Genomic DNA, 17,818 nt, shown 5'->3' with positions numbered 1-17,818 from the left:
TAGTCGGAATTGAGGTTTAATAAGTTTTCTTTCTACCTGTAGCTCGGCCTTTGAGAGACACAGACACCAGTTTGTTTTGCGTGTAATTGTAAAAAGGCAGTAGATTCATGAAATACTTACAGATATCCAGCTAACTTGTGTATTAAACTGAAGACTCTAAACCCTGGAATACGCAAACAGGGAACAAACAAAACAAAAACAAACAAAAAAAAAATCTTATAGAAATGATCTGCCACTGAAGTATTGCCATATTATTTCAAGTATGAAAAAAGAAAGGAAAAACAAAAAATCACAAGGCAAGGCAATGTACCTAGAGTCAAAAGGACAGAAACCAAAATGAAGATAAATGGAAGGTACACAAAAGGCTTATTGTTGCATATATAATTGGCCACTTTGAGAAGAAACTGAGTACAAAGTGAGCGTCAACACTTTCTGGACGGGTTTGGTAACTGAACAGTGCAGGTACTGATGACAGATTTCCAAACTATAATATTCATGGCTAGTAAACGTCTTTCTTTCCCTTCCAAGTGCTTCATGCAGCGGCAGCCCCCACCTGTAGGAAGTCCCGCCCATCCACACTAAAGGAGGATCTGAAGTGCCCTTTGTGGATGATCAGAGTGTCAGATATTCACGTCGCGCTGACAGCGGAGGACTGACGGGGCAGCGGTCTGTGTTCAGGTGGTGAGGAAGACTCAGTTGGTTAAGGTGCTGGATGCGCGGAAGTAAGAGAGGAACTTGAAACAGAGGCTGACCACAAAGTACCAGATGTTCCTGGCCATCTGGGAGCGGGCGATAAACACCCTCCAGATGAAAACAACCAACAGTGTGTTGAAGGTGTAGCGGATGTTCCTCAGTCTAAGAACAACAGAGAGATAGTGAGGGGGGTATAGGGAGAAAAGGGGGGGGCGGATCCTGGATTTATGTTGCATTTTTGTTTTTGAAGGAACTTACTTTCTCAGATGCTGCCTAGCTGCAGGAATGTCAGACATGTCTTCATTCAGGACGTACTTCTTGGTGCCGATGCAGTAATTCTCAATGTATTCCGGCCAGTTTAGCTGGCGCACGTCAAAGTTAAACGTCTGCAAGACATAAAAAAAAACAAAAAACAGATTAGTTACAAAGCATCACATGACAACCATGAGCTATTCAGTACATTTTCTATAGGCATGCAGCATTTGCAGAGACTGTGGCCCAAACAGTTTTGGGATAATCCTACCTTCCTGTCCTCGGGAGTTAGTTGGCTCATCAACATGTTCACGTTCTCAGAGTCCCACTCCCAGTCCTGACTGCTGAAATACTCCAGTAGACTGATTGCCTTGTGCAGACGGTTAAAGATACGCATCATCCTAAAGTGAGAGGGCAGAGGATGTCAACATCGGGATTCTGTAAAATACTTTTGGCAAATTTGAGAACAATTAACTGAGTCTTACTGTGGCTTCTGTCCAGAAAGGCGCAGGAAGAGGTCATAGATGAGGGCAGGGAACTTATGGCTGACCAGAATCCAGTACTGGTTGATCAGGTAGTTGGAGGTGATGTTGGCGTTGGGCCTACGGAAAGCCTGCTCCAGAGGGTTCCTTTTGAAGGATGACATGACATGATGCTCTGCAAGGGTTTAGAAGGATTGATGAGACAACAAAATCATTGCTGAAAAAAAGATGACAAGAGTTTAACTATTAAGCATCTGGGCTTAATGTGATGCTTGTTTCCTAAAAATCGAGACAAGCGGAGGTTCTCAAGTCAGGTCTAAATTTTGTTCAGTCTAGTCGTGTCAGGGTGGGATCTGGTCTCATGTCATTGTTTCCACTGCAATACCTGTTTGAACCCATAGAGATCCAAGTAACTTGATCATGAGATCCATAATGATCTCACAGGGGTGGGGTCCCACTTACCTGGGGCCAGGTTGTGGCATCAGATAATTTAGCTCAGATTTACTTTTCTGTCTTGCCACATTCTCCAACTGCTTCTAGAAGATCCCAAAGTACTCCCTAGCCCAATGGGATATAAAGTTCTCTGCATTAATTTTGAGTCCACACGATGGTCCAGTTGAATTTGATGGTGCACAAAACTACCAAAACCTTCAGGACCACTCCACACTCATCATTCAGGGTGAGCCCACTAAGAGCCCACTGAGGGAAGCCTGACCTCCCAGACCTGGCTCTAGGAAGGATGCCGGAAATTCCTAATCTGAGATTATCAAATTACTCATTGCCTGATTTTTTACTAATGTACATTCAAAGACAGCAGCCTCTTTTTTTTTTTTAAAGATTTGTGTTTTTTGGGCTGCTATAAAATTTGGACCAATGAAAATGCATTATTTTATAGATTATGCCTCAATTTTAACAACATTTCATCATTTTCATGATCATACCCGGTTAACCCAATGAATTCCTTTCTTTAAAAGAATATTGTTTTTACACAATGATCTCAGACTTGATTGTGATCTTCAGCTCTGATTCGTGGGTGAACATCGGGCAGAAACGGTCAGTTTCCTTACCGAAGCACCGCCAGCCCCTCCTCCTCAAATCTGGCAGCGGTTAGGCACACACACCCCGAAAGGAACCACATGACTAAAGACATTACATCACACACTGCACACAAACTAGGCCTGCATGGCTCGTTTCCATGGCAACAGATATGCAGCGGTTGCAGGGGCCAAAATGACCAGATCTGAGGCGACAGCCAGCCGCAGCCTCAGATCAGGTTGTGAGTATTGCTGCTAACCTTCAGCTGCCCTCCAAACTCCAGGACAGCAGAGATTAAACATCCCCCATCAACTGGGACTTCGCTAGAAATGCCAACAACAAAGTGCTACCACTTGCTAGAAGAAAAAAACCCCAAAACACAGCCTCTTTTTTCCTTGCTCCACTCGTGCCTTTAATTTCACGTTCAGGGGAGCAACAAGGTTATGCTTAAGCCTGTGAGGGCGTCAAATATAATTCGACCACCACTGATCCACTTGTTTCAGATTAGCTTTATTCCTATGTGGGCCAGTGGGATTACCATACACAATTTCTCTTTCATAACACCGAATTGTGGTGATGAGACCTAATCCCACTGCATGCCATCTGGTGACAATTTCCTCAGTGAAGGGAGCAGGTTTACTAATCTTAAAGCAAAAGAATATCCCTCGTCATCAAGCCACCCAGACTTCCAAAGCCTATTAATGCTAACGCAAAAGAAAGAGAGAAAAGAAATTGTTGTCATATGTAGTGTCAAAGGTTTCGATATTTTCATGAAGGCTCTGATTCAGACCCATCAATTTCCACCAACTCCTGCCCTATGTCCTGTTCAAAATGCCCACCAGGGGGCAGACTCTCTTCACAAGAGCCCCGGCCACACAACTTGTGCATCCAGAAAGTATTCACAGCACTTCACTTTTTCCACATTTTGTTATATTACAGCCTTATTCCAAAATCGGGAAAATTACCCCCCCACAATTCTATTCACAACACCCCATAATGACAACATGGAAAAAAAAAAAAAAACTTTTTTGGTGCAAATTTATTAAAAAAAAAAAAGTAAATACATAAGTATTCACACCCTTTGCTCAATACTTTGTTGATCCACCTTTGGCAGCAATTACAGCCTCAAGTCTTCTTGAATATGATACCATAAGCTTGGTGCACCTATCTTTGGGTAGTTTGCAGCACCTCTCAAGCTCCATCAGGTTGAATGGGGAGTGTCGGTGCACAGCCATTTTCAGATCTCTCCAGAGATATTCAATCAGATTCAGGTCTGGATTCTGGCTGGACCACTCAAGGACATTCACAGAGTTGTCCTGAAGCCACACCTTTGATATCTTGGTTGTATGTTTGGGGTCATTATCCTGCTGAAAGATGGGGGAACCAGTCCGAGGTCAAGAGGTTTTCATCCAGGATGTCTCTGTACATTGCTGCATTCATCTTTCCCTCAATCCTGACTAGTCTCCCAGTTGCTGTTGCTGAAAAACATCCCCACAGCATGATGCTGCCACCACCATGCTTCACTGTAGGGATAGTGCCTGGTTTCCTCCAAACACGACACCTGGCATTCATGCCAAAGAGTTCAATCTTTGTTTCATCAGGCCAGCGAATTTTGTTTCTCATAGTCTGAGAGTCCTTCAGGTGCCTTTTGGTAAACTCCAGGTGGGCTGCTATGTGCCTTTTAAAGAGTGGCTTCTGTCTGGCCACTCTATCATACAGGCCTGATTGGTGGATTACTGCAGAAATGGTTGTCCTTCTGGAAGGTTCTCCTTTCTCCACAGAGGAATGTTGGAGTTCTGACAGAGTGACCATCAGGTTCTTCGCCACCTCCCTGACTAAGGTCCTTCTCCCCTGATCGCTCAGTATAGACAGCCGGTTAGCTCTACGAAGAGTCCTGGTGGATCTGAACTTCTTCCATTTACTGATGATGGAGGCCACTCTGCACATTGGGACCTTCAAAGCAGCAGAAAAGTTTCTGTAGCCTTCCCCAGATTTGTGCCTCGAGACAATCCTGTCTCAGAGGTGTACAGACAATTCCTTAGACTTTGTGCTTGGTTTGTTCTGACATGCACTGTCAACTGTGGGGACGTTATATTTAGACAGATGTGTGCCTTTCCAAATCGTGTCCAACCAACCGAATTTACCCCAGATGAACAAACATCTCAAGGATGATTAGTGGAAACAGGATGCACCTGAGCTCAATTCTGAGCTTCATGGCAAAGGCTGTGAATACTTATGTACATGTGATTTCTTTTTCTTTTTTTAATTTATTAAATTTGCAAAAATCTAATAAAAACATTTTTCACATTGTCATTATGGGGTATTGTGTGCAGAATTTTGAGAAAAAAAATTAATCCATTTTGCTTTAAGGCTGTAACATAACAAAATGTGGAAAAAGTGAAGTGCTGTGAACACTTTCTGGATGCAATGTATATCAAAACACAGGAGTATTGATTTGTAATGATGAAAGTGAACCGGGACAACAGTATAGTGGTGCAGACAAAACAACTCTATAAATAACTGCTTGTAGTGTCGGGTTTCTATTACCTTCAAGTGTTGTGCGCTAACAGGATACCTACCAATCTCTCCCCAGTGGAATGGGTTGATGCCACCAGTCGTGCAATTGTAGACGAGGGCAGTTTTAGGTCTGCGAAGAGTGAGGGAGAAAAATAAATTAATAAATGAAATGAGTTGTAACGGCGTCTCAAGTCACTGAGGCACCAAATCAAAAAAATCTTAAACGTATGCAATAGATAATTAAATTTCCCTTCACAGGATCAATAAAGTTAATCTCATGCTTAGTTTCAAACGGTCTATAAAGGCTCTAGTATGTAATGAAAACTTGAAATGTTACCGAAACATGCAAAACCAGATAGTTAATTTCTGAGTCTGTAGTCTGACTGAGACGTGAAGTTCTTTCAATGCGGTATTCCAAAGATAGTGGAAATATGTCAATAGAAAATGATTTGTTAAAATCAGAATTCTCTGATTTTGAATTTCCAAACATATTTTACCGTGACATTTGTGGACTTTATCCATAAATACTAAGACCTAAAATAGAGGACCTGTTGACTGATAGTGGGGGACTTCAGCATATCTTTTTTTTTTGGTCGTCTTGGTCAAAGTTATTGGAATGCAAATTAACCAATCTTGTTGAATCGGAATACTGCAGAAAAAGTCAAAAGCTATGGAACAATAAATATACAAATATAGGGTAAATGCGTGACCATTATTGGTACCCTGTGACAAATATGCAATAAATCATCACTCAAACAGCCAGTTTTCTTTCGACAAGTCAAGGAACAGACACATGAACGTTGCCAAGTTTCTGATTGTGTCTTCGACTTCAAACAATAAGAAATACTTCAAACAATAAGAAATACAAACAGTATAGTACTGTATGGTAAAACTGTCTGAGTGACCATTCAAGAAGGAGGTGAGTGAAGGAAGCCACAAGACACCTAGGCACCTCTGAAGGAGTTCTAGGCTTCTTTGAAAGCAAGTGCAGAAATGATGATCTCTCGTTTCTCTCCTAAACAGCAACATGGTTTTGTTTTCAGTTTCACTGTCTAAATTCAGGAAGTGTTTTTTTCCCCATTTGGTCTTTTCAGATTAAACCCCGGGTTCATGCACTAACCTGTGCACAGCGGTGTACCACCCAGCAACCAGGGTGAGGTTGCTGACCACGTCCACAGGGATCAGGTCAGCCACTGCGTCATTGTTGGCTCTCATGGTCCGTAAGATGCCTTTGCCAGCCTGAAACGAGGATGAAGATGCTTTAGAAGCCCACAACACGTCTGGATGTTTAAAAGATAATAATTTACACGTACAGCGATGAAGACGCCGCTGGGCCCGTTGAAGTTGTCAATCCAACCCTACAGTGGGACAACAGAGAGGAACAAACATGTTAGTTGAGTCTGGGAGCATACCTTGGCGCTGTGAGTCGCTACAGCCACCACACAACAGAACTGGCTTGGGTCAAGGATGACAACCACCTTGGCAGAAAACTGGTTCATCCCCACCTCTTGAGCGTAGCCATCCACTTGTCACAGCCAGGCGAAACGCGGGTGTCACCTTGACCTTCTCCAGCCATAGTGAGGCTTGAGAAGACCAAGGATCTTTTGACAGTTAATCCAGCAGTACCCAAGGATCCTCTGAAGAGACCCAGTATCAAATACATCAGATCACCTTGGATCACCAGTTAATGTCCAAGTATCACAACCATACAGTAAGACAAGAAGCACTACGACCCTAAAGATGTTGACCTTTATGCGCCTGCAAAGACATCACCATCGCTTAACACCTGTGTCCAGCTGCTCAGAGTGCTTTTAAGTTGAAAATCCCTGACCTTTTCAGAAAGATGCTGTGATGTCCTTGCAGCATCTTTTCAGGTAACTGGGAGGAGAGGTTTACTGTAAAAAAAAAACAAAAAACAACCCTCATCTGTGACAGCAGACTGGACAGATGCTTGGTTCTTGCTGAGGGTGAGTACTTTTTAATTGCAATACATTATAAGGTATTCATTAGCTGTTTGTGGTCATTACAGAAACAAATCCCAGGCACAGCCTCCACAACCACTGAAAACGCTTCAACTGCTGGAATGAAGCATTTCTGGACACCGTTTTTTTCAGCCGGGGGGGGGGGGGGTAAGCTACATTGACAGCGGGTGTAAGACTCAAATTTCAACAACTTACAGGTTTTTACAGCAGCTGTGTGGTTGTGTATGTGCTGCATTTATTTTTCAGGGTTATATTACCAGCTGCCGTGAGAGAATATTGCAGTCTGTGTGTGTGTGTGTGTGTGTCGCAGTGATTTGACTGCCTCTACTGGTGGTTGGCTCTCACTGCGGTATTGTATCACTTCCTGTTCTGGAGCACAGCGGTGTTTTGCTGTATCTGTTAGCTGTTTAATCTGTGCAGTTAGATTTATCTAGTTAACTAGATAATTTGTTTCACAGTGTAATCTTCACGTGCCTTAACTAAAGCACTCCCTCTGCTGAATCACCTCTAAACTATTTACACATTATTCACTTTGTGTGCTTTTAGGAATCCACTAGCTTAGCGCAGCTACTAGCTCTTAGCCGGTTTAGCATGGCGGCTTCTCCTGTCTCTCCACCACTTTTCTGCTCTGGGTGTGAAATGTTTAGTTATTCCTCGGCCTCCTTTAGCAGTAATGGTGCTTATTCGTAGCTTTGGAGGCCAGGCTGGGCGAATTGGAGACTCGGCTCCGCACCTTGGAAAATCCTACAGCTAGCCCCGGTGTGTAACTTTGCAAAAACAATGTCGGACTCTGTAGTTTTCTCTGGGCCCTTCCCCAATCGGACCGGGAGTGACATGTTTAGCCGCATGTTCTCCTTGAATTGCTGGCTGTCTGAGTGGTGTCCAAAAAATGAGGTGGGCTTCATAGATAATTGGCAAAGCTTCTGGGGAAAACCTGGTCTTGTTAGGAGAGACGGCATCCATCCCACTTTGGATGGAGCAGCTCTCATTTCTAGAAATCTGGCCAATTTTCTTAAATCCTCCAAACCGTGACTATCCAGGGTTGGGACCAGGAAGCAGAGTTGTAGTCTTACACACCTCTCTGCAGCTTCTCTCCCCCTGCCATCCCCTCATTACCCCATCCCCGTAGAGACGGTGCCTGCTCCCAGACCACCAATAACCAGCAAAAATCTATTTAAGCATAAAAATTCAAAAAGAGAAAATAATATAGCACCTTCAACTGCACCACAGACTAAAACAGTTAAATGTGGTCTATTAAACATTAGATCTCTCTCTTCTAAGTCCCTGTTAGTAAATGATATAATAATTGATCAACATATTGATTTATTCTGCCTTACAGAAACCTGGTTACAGCAGGATGAATATGTTAGTTTAAATGAGTCAACACCCCCGAGTCACACTAACTGCCAGAACGCTCGTAACACGGGCCGAGGCGGAGGATTAGCAGCAATCTTCCACTCGAGCTTATTAATTAATCAAAAACCCAGACAGAGCTTTAATTCATTTGAAAGCTTGTCTCTTAGTCTTGTCCATCCAAATTGGAAGTCCCAAAAACCAGTTTTATTTGTTGTTATCTATCGTCCACCTGGTCGTTACTGTGAGTTTCTCTGTGAATTTTTGGACCTTTTGTCTGACATAGTGCTTAGCTCAGATAAGATAATTATAGTGGGCAATTTTAACATCCACACAGATGCTGAGAATGACAGCCTCAACACTGCATTTAATCTATTGTTAGACTCGATTGGCTTTGCTCAAAATGTAAATGAGTCCACCCACCACTTTAATCATACCTTAGATCTTGTTCTGACTTATGGTATGGAAATTGAAGACTTAACAGTATTCCCTGAAAACTCCCTTCTGTCTGATCATTTCTTAATAACATTTACATTTACTCTGATGGACTACCCAGCAGTGGGGAATAAGTTTCATTACAGTAGAAGTCTTTCAGAAAGCGCTGTAACTAGGTTTAAGGATATGATTCCTTCTTTATGTTCTCCAATGCCATATACCAACACAGTGCAGAGTAGCTACCTAAACTCTGTGAGTGAGATAGATTATCTTGTCAATAGTTTTATATCCTCATTGAGGACAACTTTGGATGCTGTAGCTCCTCTGAAAAAGAGAGCCTTAAATCAGAAGTACCTGACTCCGTGGTATAACTCACAAACTCGCAGCTTAAAGCAGATAACCTGTAAGCTGGAGAGGAAATGGTGTCTCACTAATTTAGAAGATCTTCACTTAGCCTGGAAAAAGAGTCTGTTGCTCTATAAAAAAGCCCTCCGTAAAGCTAGGACATCTTACTACTCATCACTAATTGAAGAAAATAAGAACAACCCTAGGTTTCTTTTCAGCACTGTAGCCAGGCTGACAAAGAGTCAGAGCTCTATTGAGCCGAGTATTCCTTTAACTTTAACTAGTAATGACTTCATGACTTTCTTTGCTAATAAAATTTTATTACAGAGATTAGAGCATGCCATAGGTATTAAAGGCACTGCGCTGCGGTGGTTTGAATCATATTTATCTAATAGATTACAATTTGTTCATGTAAATGGGGAATCTTCTTCACAGACTAAGGTTAATTATGGAGTTCCACAAGGTTCTGTGCTAGGACCAATTTTATTCACTTTATACATGTTTCCCTTAGGCAGTATTATTAGACGGCATTGCTTAAATTTTCATTGTTATGCAGATGATACCCAGCTTTATCTATCCATGAAGCCAGAGGACACACACCAATTAGCTAAAGTGCAGGATTGTCTTACAGACATAAAGACATGGATTACCTCTAATTTCCTGCTTTTAAACTCAGATAAAACTGAAGTTATTGTACTTGGCCCCACAAATCTTAGAAACATGGTGTCTGAATGAATGAATGAATGAATGAAAACTATTTATTTCGAACATTTGATACAACAATTACAAGATAGATCAGTAAAGACAACAACAAAAAAGTTCCTACTGTGTACCCAACATGTCCGAAAAGGGGTAGGGTGAAGCATCAGCTTATTTATCCCTACCCCTTCTTCCCCACAACCAGTAATACCCTTTGCCACATATACACATAGATTCCTACACACCTAAACCGATATCAATATTATATATCTATATATATATATCTATATATATATCTATATATATATCTATATATATATATCAACATATATACACACACACACATATATATATATATATATATACACACATATATATATATATATATATATATCAACATACATACACACACATATATACATATATATATATATACACATATACACACACATATATATATACACATATACACACATATATACACAAACATAAATATACACCTACACATATCTACTTACATACAAAATACTATATATTTACAAGCCGAAGCAAAAAACAAAAACACCCTAACCCTCATTACCCTTCCTCCTCCCTATACCTAGAAAAAACCATATTTTTGTACCGCTGTTTGAACTGGTTCATGCTTGGACATTGCTTGAGCCCCACTCCCAATCTGTTCCACATCCTCACCCCACAGACAGAAATACAGAAACCTTTTAATGTTGTTCGTGCCCACTGATGCTTTAAATTAAATTTCCCCCTCAGACTGCAATCCCCTGATCTGTTAAAAAACATATTTTTAATATTTGCTGGAAGTAAATTGTTTATTGCTTTATACACGATTTGTACTGTTTGAAAATGAACCAAGTCTGTGAATTTTAAGAATTTGGATTGTAAAAATAGTGGATTTGTATGATCTCTATAGCCAGTATTATGAATAATTCTTATAGCTCTTTTCTGCATTACTGATAGTGATTGTGTTGTACCTTTATAAGTATTACCCCATACCTCTGCACAGTACTGTAAATATGGTAAAACCAGTGATTACTGACCTCTAGTAATCCTGTGAGAAATCTTGGAGTCATTTTTGATCAGGATATGTCCTTCAATGCGCATATTAAACAAATATGTAGGACTGCTTTTTTGCATTTGTGCAATATCTCTAAAATTAGAAAGGTCTTGTCTCAGAGTGATGTTGAAAAACTAATTCATGCATTTATTTCCTCTAGGCTGGACTACTGTAATTCATTATTATCAGGTTGTCCTAAAAGTTCCCTGAAAAGCCTTCAGTTAATTCAAAATGCTGCAGCTAGAGTACTGACAGGGACTAGAAGGAGAGAGCATATCTCACCCATACTGGCCTCTCTTCATTGGCTTCCTGTTAATTCTAGAATAGAATTTAAAATTCTTCTTCTTACTTATAAGGTTTTGAATAATCAGGTCCCATCTTATCTTAGGGACCTCATAGTACCATATCACCCCAATAGAGCGCTTCGCTCTCAGACTGCAGGCTTACTTGTAGTTCCTAGGGTTTGTAAGAGTAGAATGGGAGGCAGAGCCTTCAGCTTTCAGGCTCCTCTCCTCTGGAACCAGCTCCCAATTCAGATCAGGGAGACAGACACCCTCTCTACTTTTAAGATTAGGCTTAAAACTTTCCTTTTTGAAAAAGCTTATAGTTAGGGCTGGATCAGGTGACCCTGAACCATCCCTTAGTTATGCTGCTATAGACTTAGACTGCTGGGGGGTTCCCATGATGCACTGAGTGTTTCTTTCTCTTTTTGCTCTGTATGCACCACTCGGCATTTAATCATTAGTGATTGATCTCTGCTCCCCTCCACAGCATGTCTTTTTCCTGGTTCTCTCCCTCAGCCCCAACCAGTCCCAGCAGAAGACTGCCCCTCCCTGAGCCTGGTTCTGCTGGAGGTTTCTTCCTGTTAAAAGGGAGTTTTTCCTTCCCACTGTCGCCAAGTGCTTGCTCACAGGGGGTCGTTTTGACCATTGGGGTTTTTACGTAATAATTGTATGGCTTTGCCTTACAATATAAAGCGCCTTGGGGCAACTGTTTGTTGTGATTTGGCGCTATATAAATAAAATTGATTTGATTAACTGATTGATTGATTTGCCAACTTCAGTTAGACTCCATAAAAAAATGGATGAAACTACTGTCTGTGGGACTGGAGCTTCATGCTGCGGTTGTAGGCGACGCTTGTCCAGAAGCTAAATATAATTTTACTTGAGGTGTCAAAAAGAACATTGAGCACCAACAGGCCAGCAATGTTTTCAGCAGTCATCTGTCAAAGTGGACGATCAGGGTTCAAACAGTTTATTCCCAAGTGGAGTCTGAACACACATCAGATTTAGCCCGTGAAAATCTGGTGTATGAAATTCAACTCCATAAGCTGCATGAAAAGGCAAGTGCAACTGCAGCTTGGGTCAGAAACGATGGAACTTTGTGATCAAAAATGTGCCACACAAACATGTAAATAAGTTGGAGTATCCCCCCCGTTCCCTCGCAGCTCCAACTGGCTTGAGCTGCCAAGACGAGTCCGTGGCCAAGCGCGAAAGAGGCTCTTTAAAGTGTGGTCACCAGGCCAGACGGAAAGGCTGCATGCAGAGCCAGGAACCGCCGCCGGAGTCCCAGTGTTCAAACACAAAGCCGACATGTTCTGAAGCAAAATCAAACAATGACTTTCCTGCCATTTTCCCCATTGTATTAACCTTGTTTCATCTTGTACAGCCGTAATATAACATTAAACATAAAAAATCCCATTTGGGATCTATGTGTAAAAAAACGTTACTGTTATGAACAAAATAGGACTGAAACCTGCCGACAGCCTCCAGCTGACATTTAATACAAAGACGAATGAGACAACTAAATGCTTAATTTATGTTCTAACAGGACAAGAGATGCTTAGAACTACAACAAATTAACACTAATTCTGTTGATAGGTTTTAGGATTAGTCCTGCTGTCCAGGTCCCAGATCCCAAAGGTACAGCTTCAACAACTAAAAATCCAACAGTTATAGTGATAAAAATTATACTAAGGGGAAACAAAAAAGAAGAGAAAACCTTTTTGGATTGTCCCTCTATAAAATTAAAACAGATGAGTGACCAAGTAATTTTGTTCCAAGTTAAGTTACAACCAAATCTAGTTTTCACACATACATAGCAACTGAGAAAAATCTATATTTTAAAGCAATCCAATTTTGGTAGCGAATGCCATGTTTTCAGGTCTATCACCATCTTTGCCATGCTAATTCTCTCCAATTTCCTTCTTGTATCCTCCAGTGTTCTTGGTCTCCACAACCAGGAAGTTGAATGTGTCAACTTCTTCCTTCTTCCTGTGTGCTGCCATGACTTTGGTTTTCTCTTTACTCACATAAAGCACATATTTAGCACTGATTTTGGCCATTTTGTTATCTGTTAAATAGTGGAGTCAGCTGCATATTGCACGTTTGTGATCTTTAGCCCATAGATTGCTGTTCCACCATTGAACCCATCCCAACATTTAGGTTGAACTTGAATAAACGCAATGACCAGTGCTGTAACTAGGTTTAAGGATATGTTTCCTTCTTTATGTTCCCTAATGCCATATACCAACAGTGCAGAGTAGCTACCTAAACTCTGTAAGTGAGACAGAGTATCTCGTCAATAGTTTTACATCCTCATTGAAGACAACTTTGGATGCTGTAGCTCCTCTGAAAAAGAGAGCTTTAAATCAGAAGTGCCTGACTCCGTGGTATAACTCACAAACTCGCATCTTAAAGCAGATAACCCGTAAGTTGGAGAGGAAATGGCGTCTCACTAATTTAGAAGATCTTCACTTAGCCTGGAAAAAGAGTCTGTTGCTCTATAAAAAAAGCCCTCCGTAAAGCTAGGACATCTTACTACTCATCACTAATTGAAGAAAATAAGAACAACCCCAGGTTTCTTTTCAGCACTGTAGCCAGGCTGACAAAGAGTCAGAGCTCTATTGAGCCGAGTATTCCTTTAACTTTAACTAGTAATGACTTCATGACTTTCTTTGCTAATAAAATTTTAACTATTAAAGAAAAAATTACTCATAACCATCCCAAAGACGTATCGTTATCTTTGGCTGCTTTCAGTGATGCCGGTATTTGGTTAGACTCTTTCTCTCAGATTGTTCTGTCTGAGTTATTTTCATTAGTTACTTCCTCCAAACCATCAACATGTCTATTAGACCCCATTCCTACCAGGCTGCTCAAGGAAGCCCTACCATTATTTAATGCTTCGATCTTAAATATGATCAATCTATCTTTATTAGTTGGCTATGTACCACAGGCTTTTAAGGTGGCAGTAATTAAACCGTTACTTAAAAAGCCATCACTTGACCCAGCTATCTTAGCTAATTATAGGCCAATCTCCAACCTTCCTTTTCTCTCAAAAATTCTTGAAAGGGTAGTTGTAAAACAGCTAACTGATCATCTGCAGAGGAATGGTCTATTTGAAGAGTTTCAGTCAGGGTTTAGAATTCATCATAGTACAGAAACAGCATTAGTGAAGGTTACAAATGATCTTCTTATGGCCTCAGACAGTGGACTCATCTCTGTACTTGTTCTGTTAGACCTCAGTGCTGCTTTTGATACTGTTGACCATAAAATTTTATTACAGAGATTAGAGCATGCCATAGGTATTAAAGGCACTGCGCTGCGGTGGTTTGAATCATATTTATCTAATAGATTACAATTTGTTCATGTAAATGGGGAAACTTCTTCACAGACTAAGGTTAATTATGGAGTTCCACAAGGTTCTGTGCTAGGACCAATTTTATTCACTTTATACATGCTTCCCTTAGGCAGTATTATTAGACGGCATTGCTTAAATTTTCATTGTTACGCAAATGATACCCAGCTTTATCTATCCATGAAGCCAGAGGACACACACCAATTAGCTAAACTGCAGGATTGTCTTACAGACATAAGGACATGGATGACCTCTAATTTCCTGCTTTTAAACTCAGATAAAACTGAAGTTATTGTACTTGGCCCCACAAATCTTAGAAACATGGTGTCTAACCAGATCCTTACTCTGGATGGCATTACCCTGACCTCTAGTAATACTGTGAGAAATCTTGGAGTCATTTTTGATCAGGATATGTCATTCAAAGCGCATATTAAACAAATATGTAAGACTGCTTTTTTGCATTTACGCAATATCTCTAAAATTAGAAAGGTCTTGTCTCAGAGTGATGCTGAAAAACTAATTCATGCATTTATTTCCTCAAGGCTGGACTATTGTAATTCATTATTATCAGGTTGTCCTAAAAGTTCCCTGAAAAGCCTTCAGTTAATTCAAAATGCTGCAGCTAGAGTACTGACGGGGACTAGAAGGAGAGAGCATATCTCACCCATATTGGCCTCTCTTCATTGGCTTCCTGTTAATTCTAGAATAGAATTTAAAATTCTTCTTCTTACTTATAAGGTTTTGAATAATCAGGTCCCATCTTATCTTAGGGACCTCATAGTACCATATCACCCCAATAGAGCGCTTCGCTCTCAGACTGCAGGATTACTTGTAGTTCCTAGGGTTTGTAAGAGTAGAATGGGAGGCAGAGCCTTCAGCTTTCAGGCTCCTCTCCTGTGGAACCAGCTCCCAATTCGGATCAGGGAGACAGACACTCTCTACTTTTAAGATTAGGCTTAAAACTTTCCTTTTTGCTAAAGCTTATAGTTAGGGCTGGATCAGGTGACCCTGAACCATCCCTTAGTTATGCTGCTATAGACTGCTGGGGGGTTCCCATAATGCACTGAGTGTTTCTTTCTCTTTTTGCTCTGTATGCATCACTCTGCATTTAATCATTAGTGATTGATCTCTGCTCCCCTCCACAGCATGTCTTTTTCCTGGTTCTCTCCCTCAGCCCCAATCAGTCCCAGCAGAAGACTGCCCCTCCCTGAGCCTGGTTCTGCTGGAGGTTTCTTCCTGTTAAAGGGGAGTTTTTCCTTCCCACTGTCGCCAAGTGCTTGCTCACAGGGGGTCGTTTTGACCACTGGGGTTTTTACGTAATTATTGTATGGCCTTGCCTTACAATATAAAGCGCCTTGGGGCAACTGTTTGTTGTGATTTGGCGCTATATAAATAAAATTGATTGATTGATTGATTGATTGATACTGAAATTGTCTGTCACCCCATACAAGCCTTGGATGACTTGACTAACGGGAATAAGATGTTGGATTGTCCAGGGTTAGGCATAGTTTGTGATGATGCACCATATCAAACGGTTTTCACGAGTCCACACACACACAAAAAAGTACTTGTCTTTTCTGAACTCCCAGCTCGACTTGATGATGTGATGTTAGTTATTTGTTCTCTTGTACCACGCCCCTTCCTCAATCCAGTTTTTCCATGCATGCTCGTGCACAGTGAGCTCTTCCATGTGAGCAAAAATGATAGATTGGGTCTTATAAGTGAGGAGTTGGCGATAAAATACTACTTTAATCCACACTCAAAGTCAAATACAACAAAGTAACTCATGTTTAAAGCTCAAATGCCCCCAGGGAGTCGAGGCAAAATGAAAACTAAATACTCTAGTCCATGAAATATAAATGATGTTAAAGACACCGGCAGCTTGTCTGAAAGCACGCGCCGACAGGATTCAGTCCTTCACTTCACTTTCAGGGTCACTTTTACACGAGTTAAACATGATGTAACTTGTCACCTTGTCTGTGACATTCAGTTGAGCCCGTGTGTGTGTCAGCAGCATCACTGTTTCATTCTATGCACTCTATGTCGTCCCCTCAGGGCAAACAGTCACCAATTTGTTTTAATGTTGGGCCACTTAAGATAAAACCAGCGTCGGAGAGGTACTGAGCCGTGCAGGATTAGCTCGATCAATACCAAATTTCCATTCTTTTTAGTGCCACGGGGGCGTTTAATGGGTGTGGGACCTCAGCGCCAATTGTGTTGATTTAATGCGCACACAATACGTTGATTAACATTCACCAAAGAGAGCAGAATAGACGCACTAAATTTACAATGGTGAAAGATCTTAAGAGTTATTTCTGGTGTTTACGTCTGCAAATACGCAATAGTTACAGTGTAAATACAGTGTAAAAGAAGAACTCACTGGGAAAGGCTCCTGCCAGCTGGCTCCCACTATAGACGGCCTGATGATACCAACGTTGAGCTTCCCTTGTTCTTGTTGCACCACATACTCTGCCAGGGCTTTGGTGTAGGTGTACGTGTTGGGCCTGTCACCGATGAGTCGCGGTGTGATGTCACGCACGATGCCATCATCCATCCACCTGAAGTGAAGAAGGGTATGATGAGCATGCACGGCCACAGTAGTATCAAACCCTATTGTACGTCAGTGACACTGCAGTGCCCAGGATGGATCGATCAGGCACAGAACTGACTAAATCAACGAGAAGGGCATTGTCACCTTAACTTTAACCTCAGGTGCACTGACGCTGTGTTCCCAGCTGGACGCCGTGCTTTGTTCCGCCACGCGCTCTGTGCTGGACGCTGTGTATATAAAATAATTATTTCGTAGGGGATTAATCATTTTCTCTGCAATTTATCTGTTGAAAATGGCTCTAATCGCTTCCTGAATCACAGAGGACCACTCCAGCAGCGCCATTTGCACGTGCTGAATGAGCTGGAGAAAGCATTTGGAGCTGTCTAAAAAGGTAATTATCTGTCATGTTTACATTGTCATGGCTTGGTGAAACAGTTACATTTTCTTTCCTTCTTGTCTGCAGCTGTTAAAGTATGTTTATGATAGATTTAACAACTACTTATAATCATTCAGATGAGCTGCGCTCTGATGCGATCCGCTGACGCAACCACTCGCTCTGTTCATTACTTCTTTACTCCACTTGATGAGCTGCACGTCATGTTGGCAAGCAGATCGCGCCACGTAGCACGACATTTATGCATGTAGGATTTTTTGAACATTTAAAAATTGTCTTTGCACAATTGCACACGCCGGCGCTCCTCTCACGTTCAGTCTACAACCGTTAAAGAGGAGTTTACTCATGTGAATCAGTGTCAGCGCACCTTACCAA

General features: G+C 41.4%; 1 protein-coding gene across 1 annotated transcript in view; it reads right to left on the bottom strand.

Annotated features, from left to right (window-relative positions):
* The window catches only part of si:dkey-97m3.1 (fatty acyl-CoA reductase 1), a 94,619-nt gene continuing 76,801 nt past the window's right edge, over positions 1 to 17,818 (bottom strand). Inside the window, exons 5-12 of the mRNA XM_034162956.1 lie at positions 16,879 to 17,056; positions 6,293 to 6,337; positions 6,100 to 6,218; positions 5,042 to 5,109; positions 1,431 to 1,602; positions 1,217 to 1,346; positions 952 to 1,079; positions 1 to 855 (exon numbers count right to left, since the gene is read on the bottom strand). Of these exons, the coding sequence (XP_034018847.1) occupies positions 693 to 855; positions 952 to 1,079; positions 1,217 to 1,346; positions 1,431 to 1,602; positions 5,042 to 5,109; positions 6,100 to 6,218; positions 6,293 to 6,337; positions 16,879 to 17,056 (1,003 nt within the window). The 3' untranslated portion in view covers positions 1 to 692. The remainder of the gene's footprint in view (positions 856 to 951; positions 1,080 to 1,216; positions 1,347 to 1,430; positions 1,603 to 5,041; positions 5,110 to 6,099; positions 6,219 to 6,292; positions 6,338 to 16,878; positions 17,057 to 17,818) is intronic.

This window comes from Thalassophryne amazonica, chromosome 22 (assembly GCF_902500255.1).
Source record: "Thalassophryne amazonica chromosome 22, fThaAma1.1, whole genome shotgun sequence".
In the NCBI taxonomy this organism is placed as follows: Eukaryota; Metazoa; Chordata; class Actinopteri; order Batrachoidiformes; family Batrachoididae; genus Thalassophryne; species Thalassophryne amazonica.
Note: the sequence above shows the minus strand (reverse complement) of the source record. Positions and strands in the feature narration are given on the sequence as shown.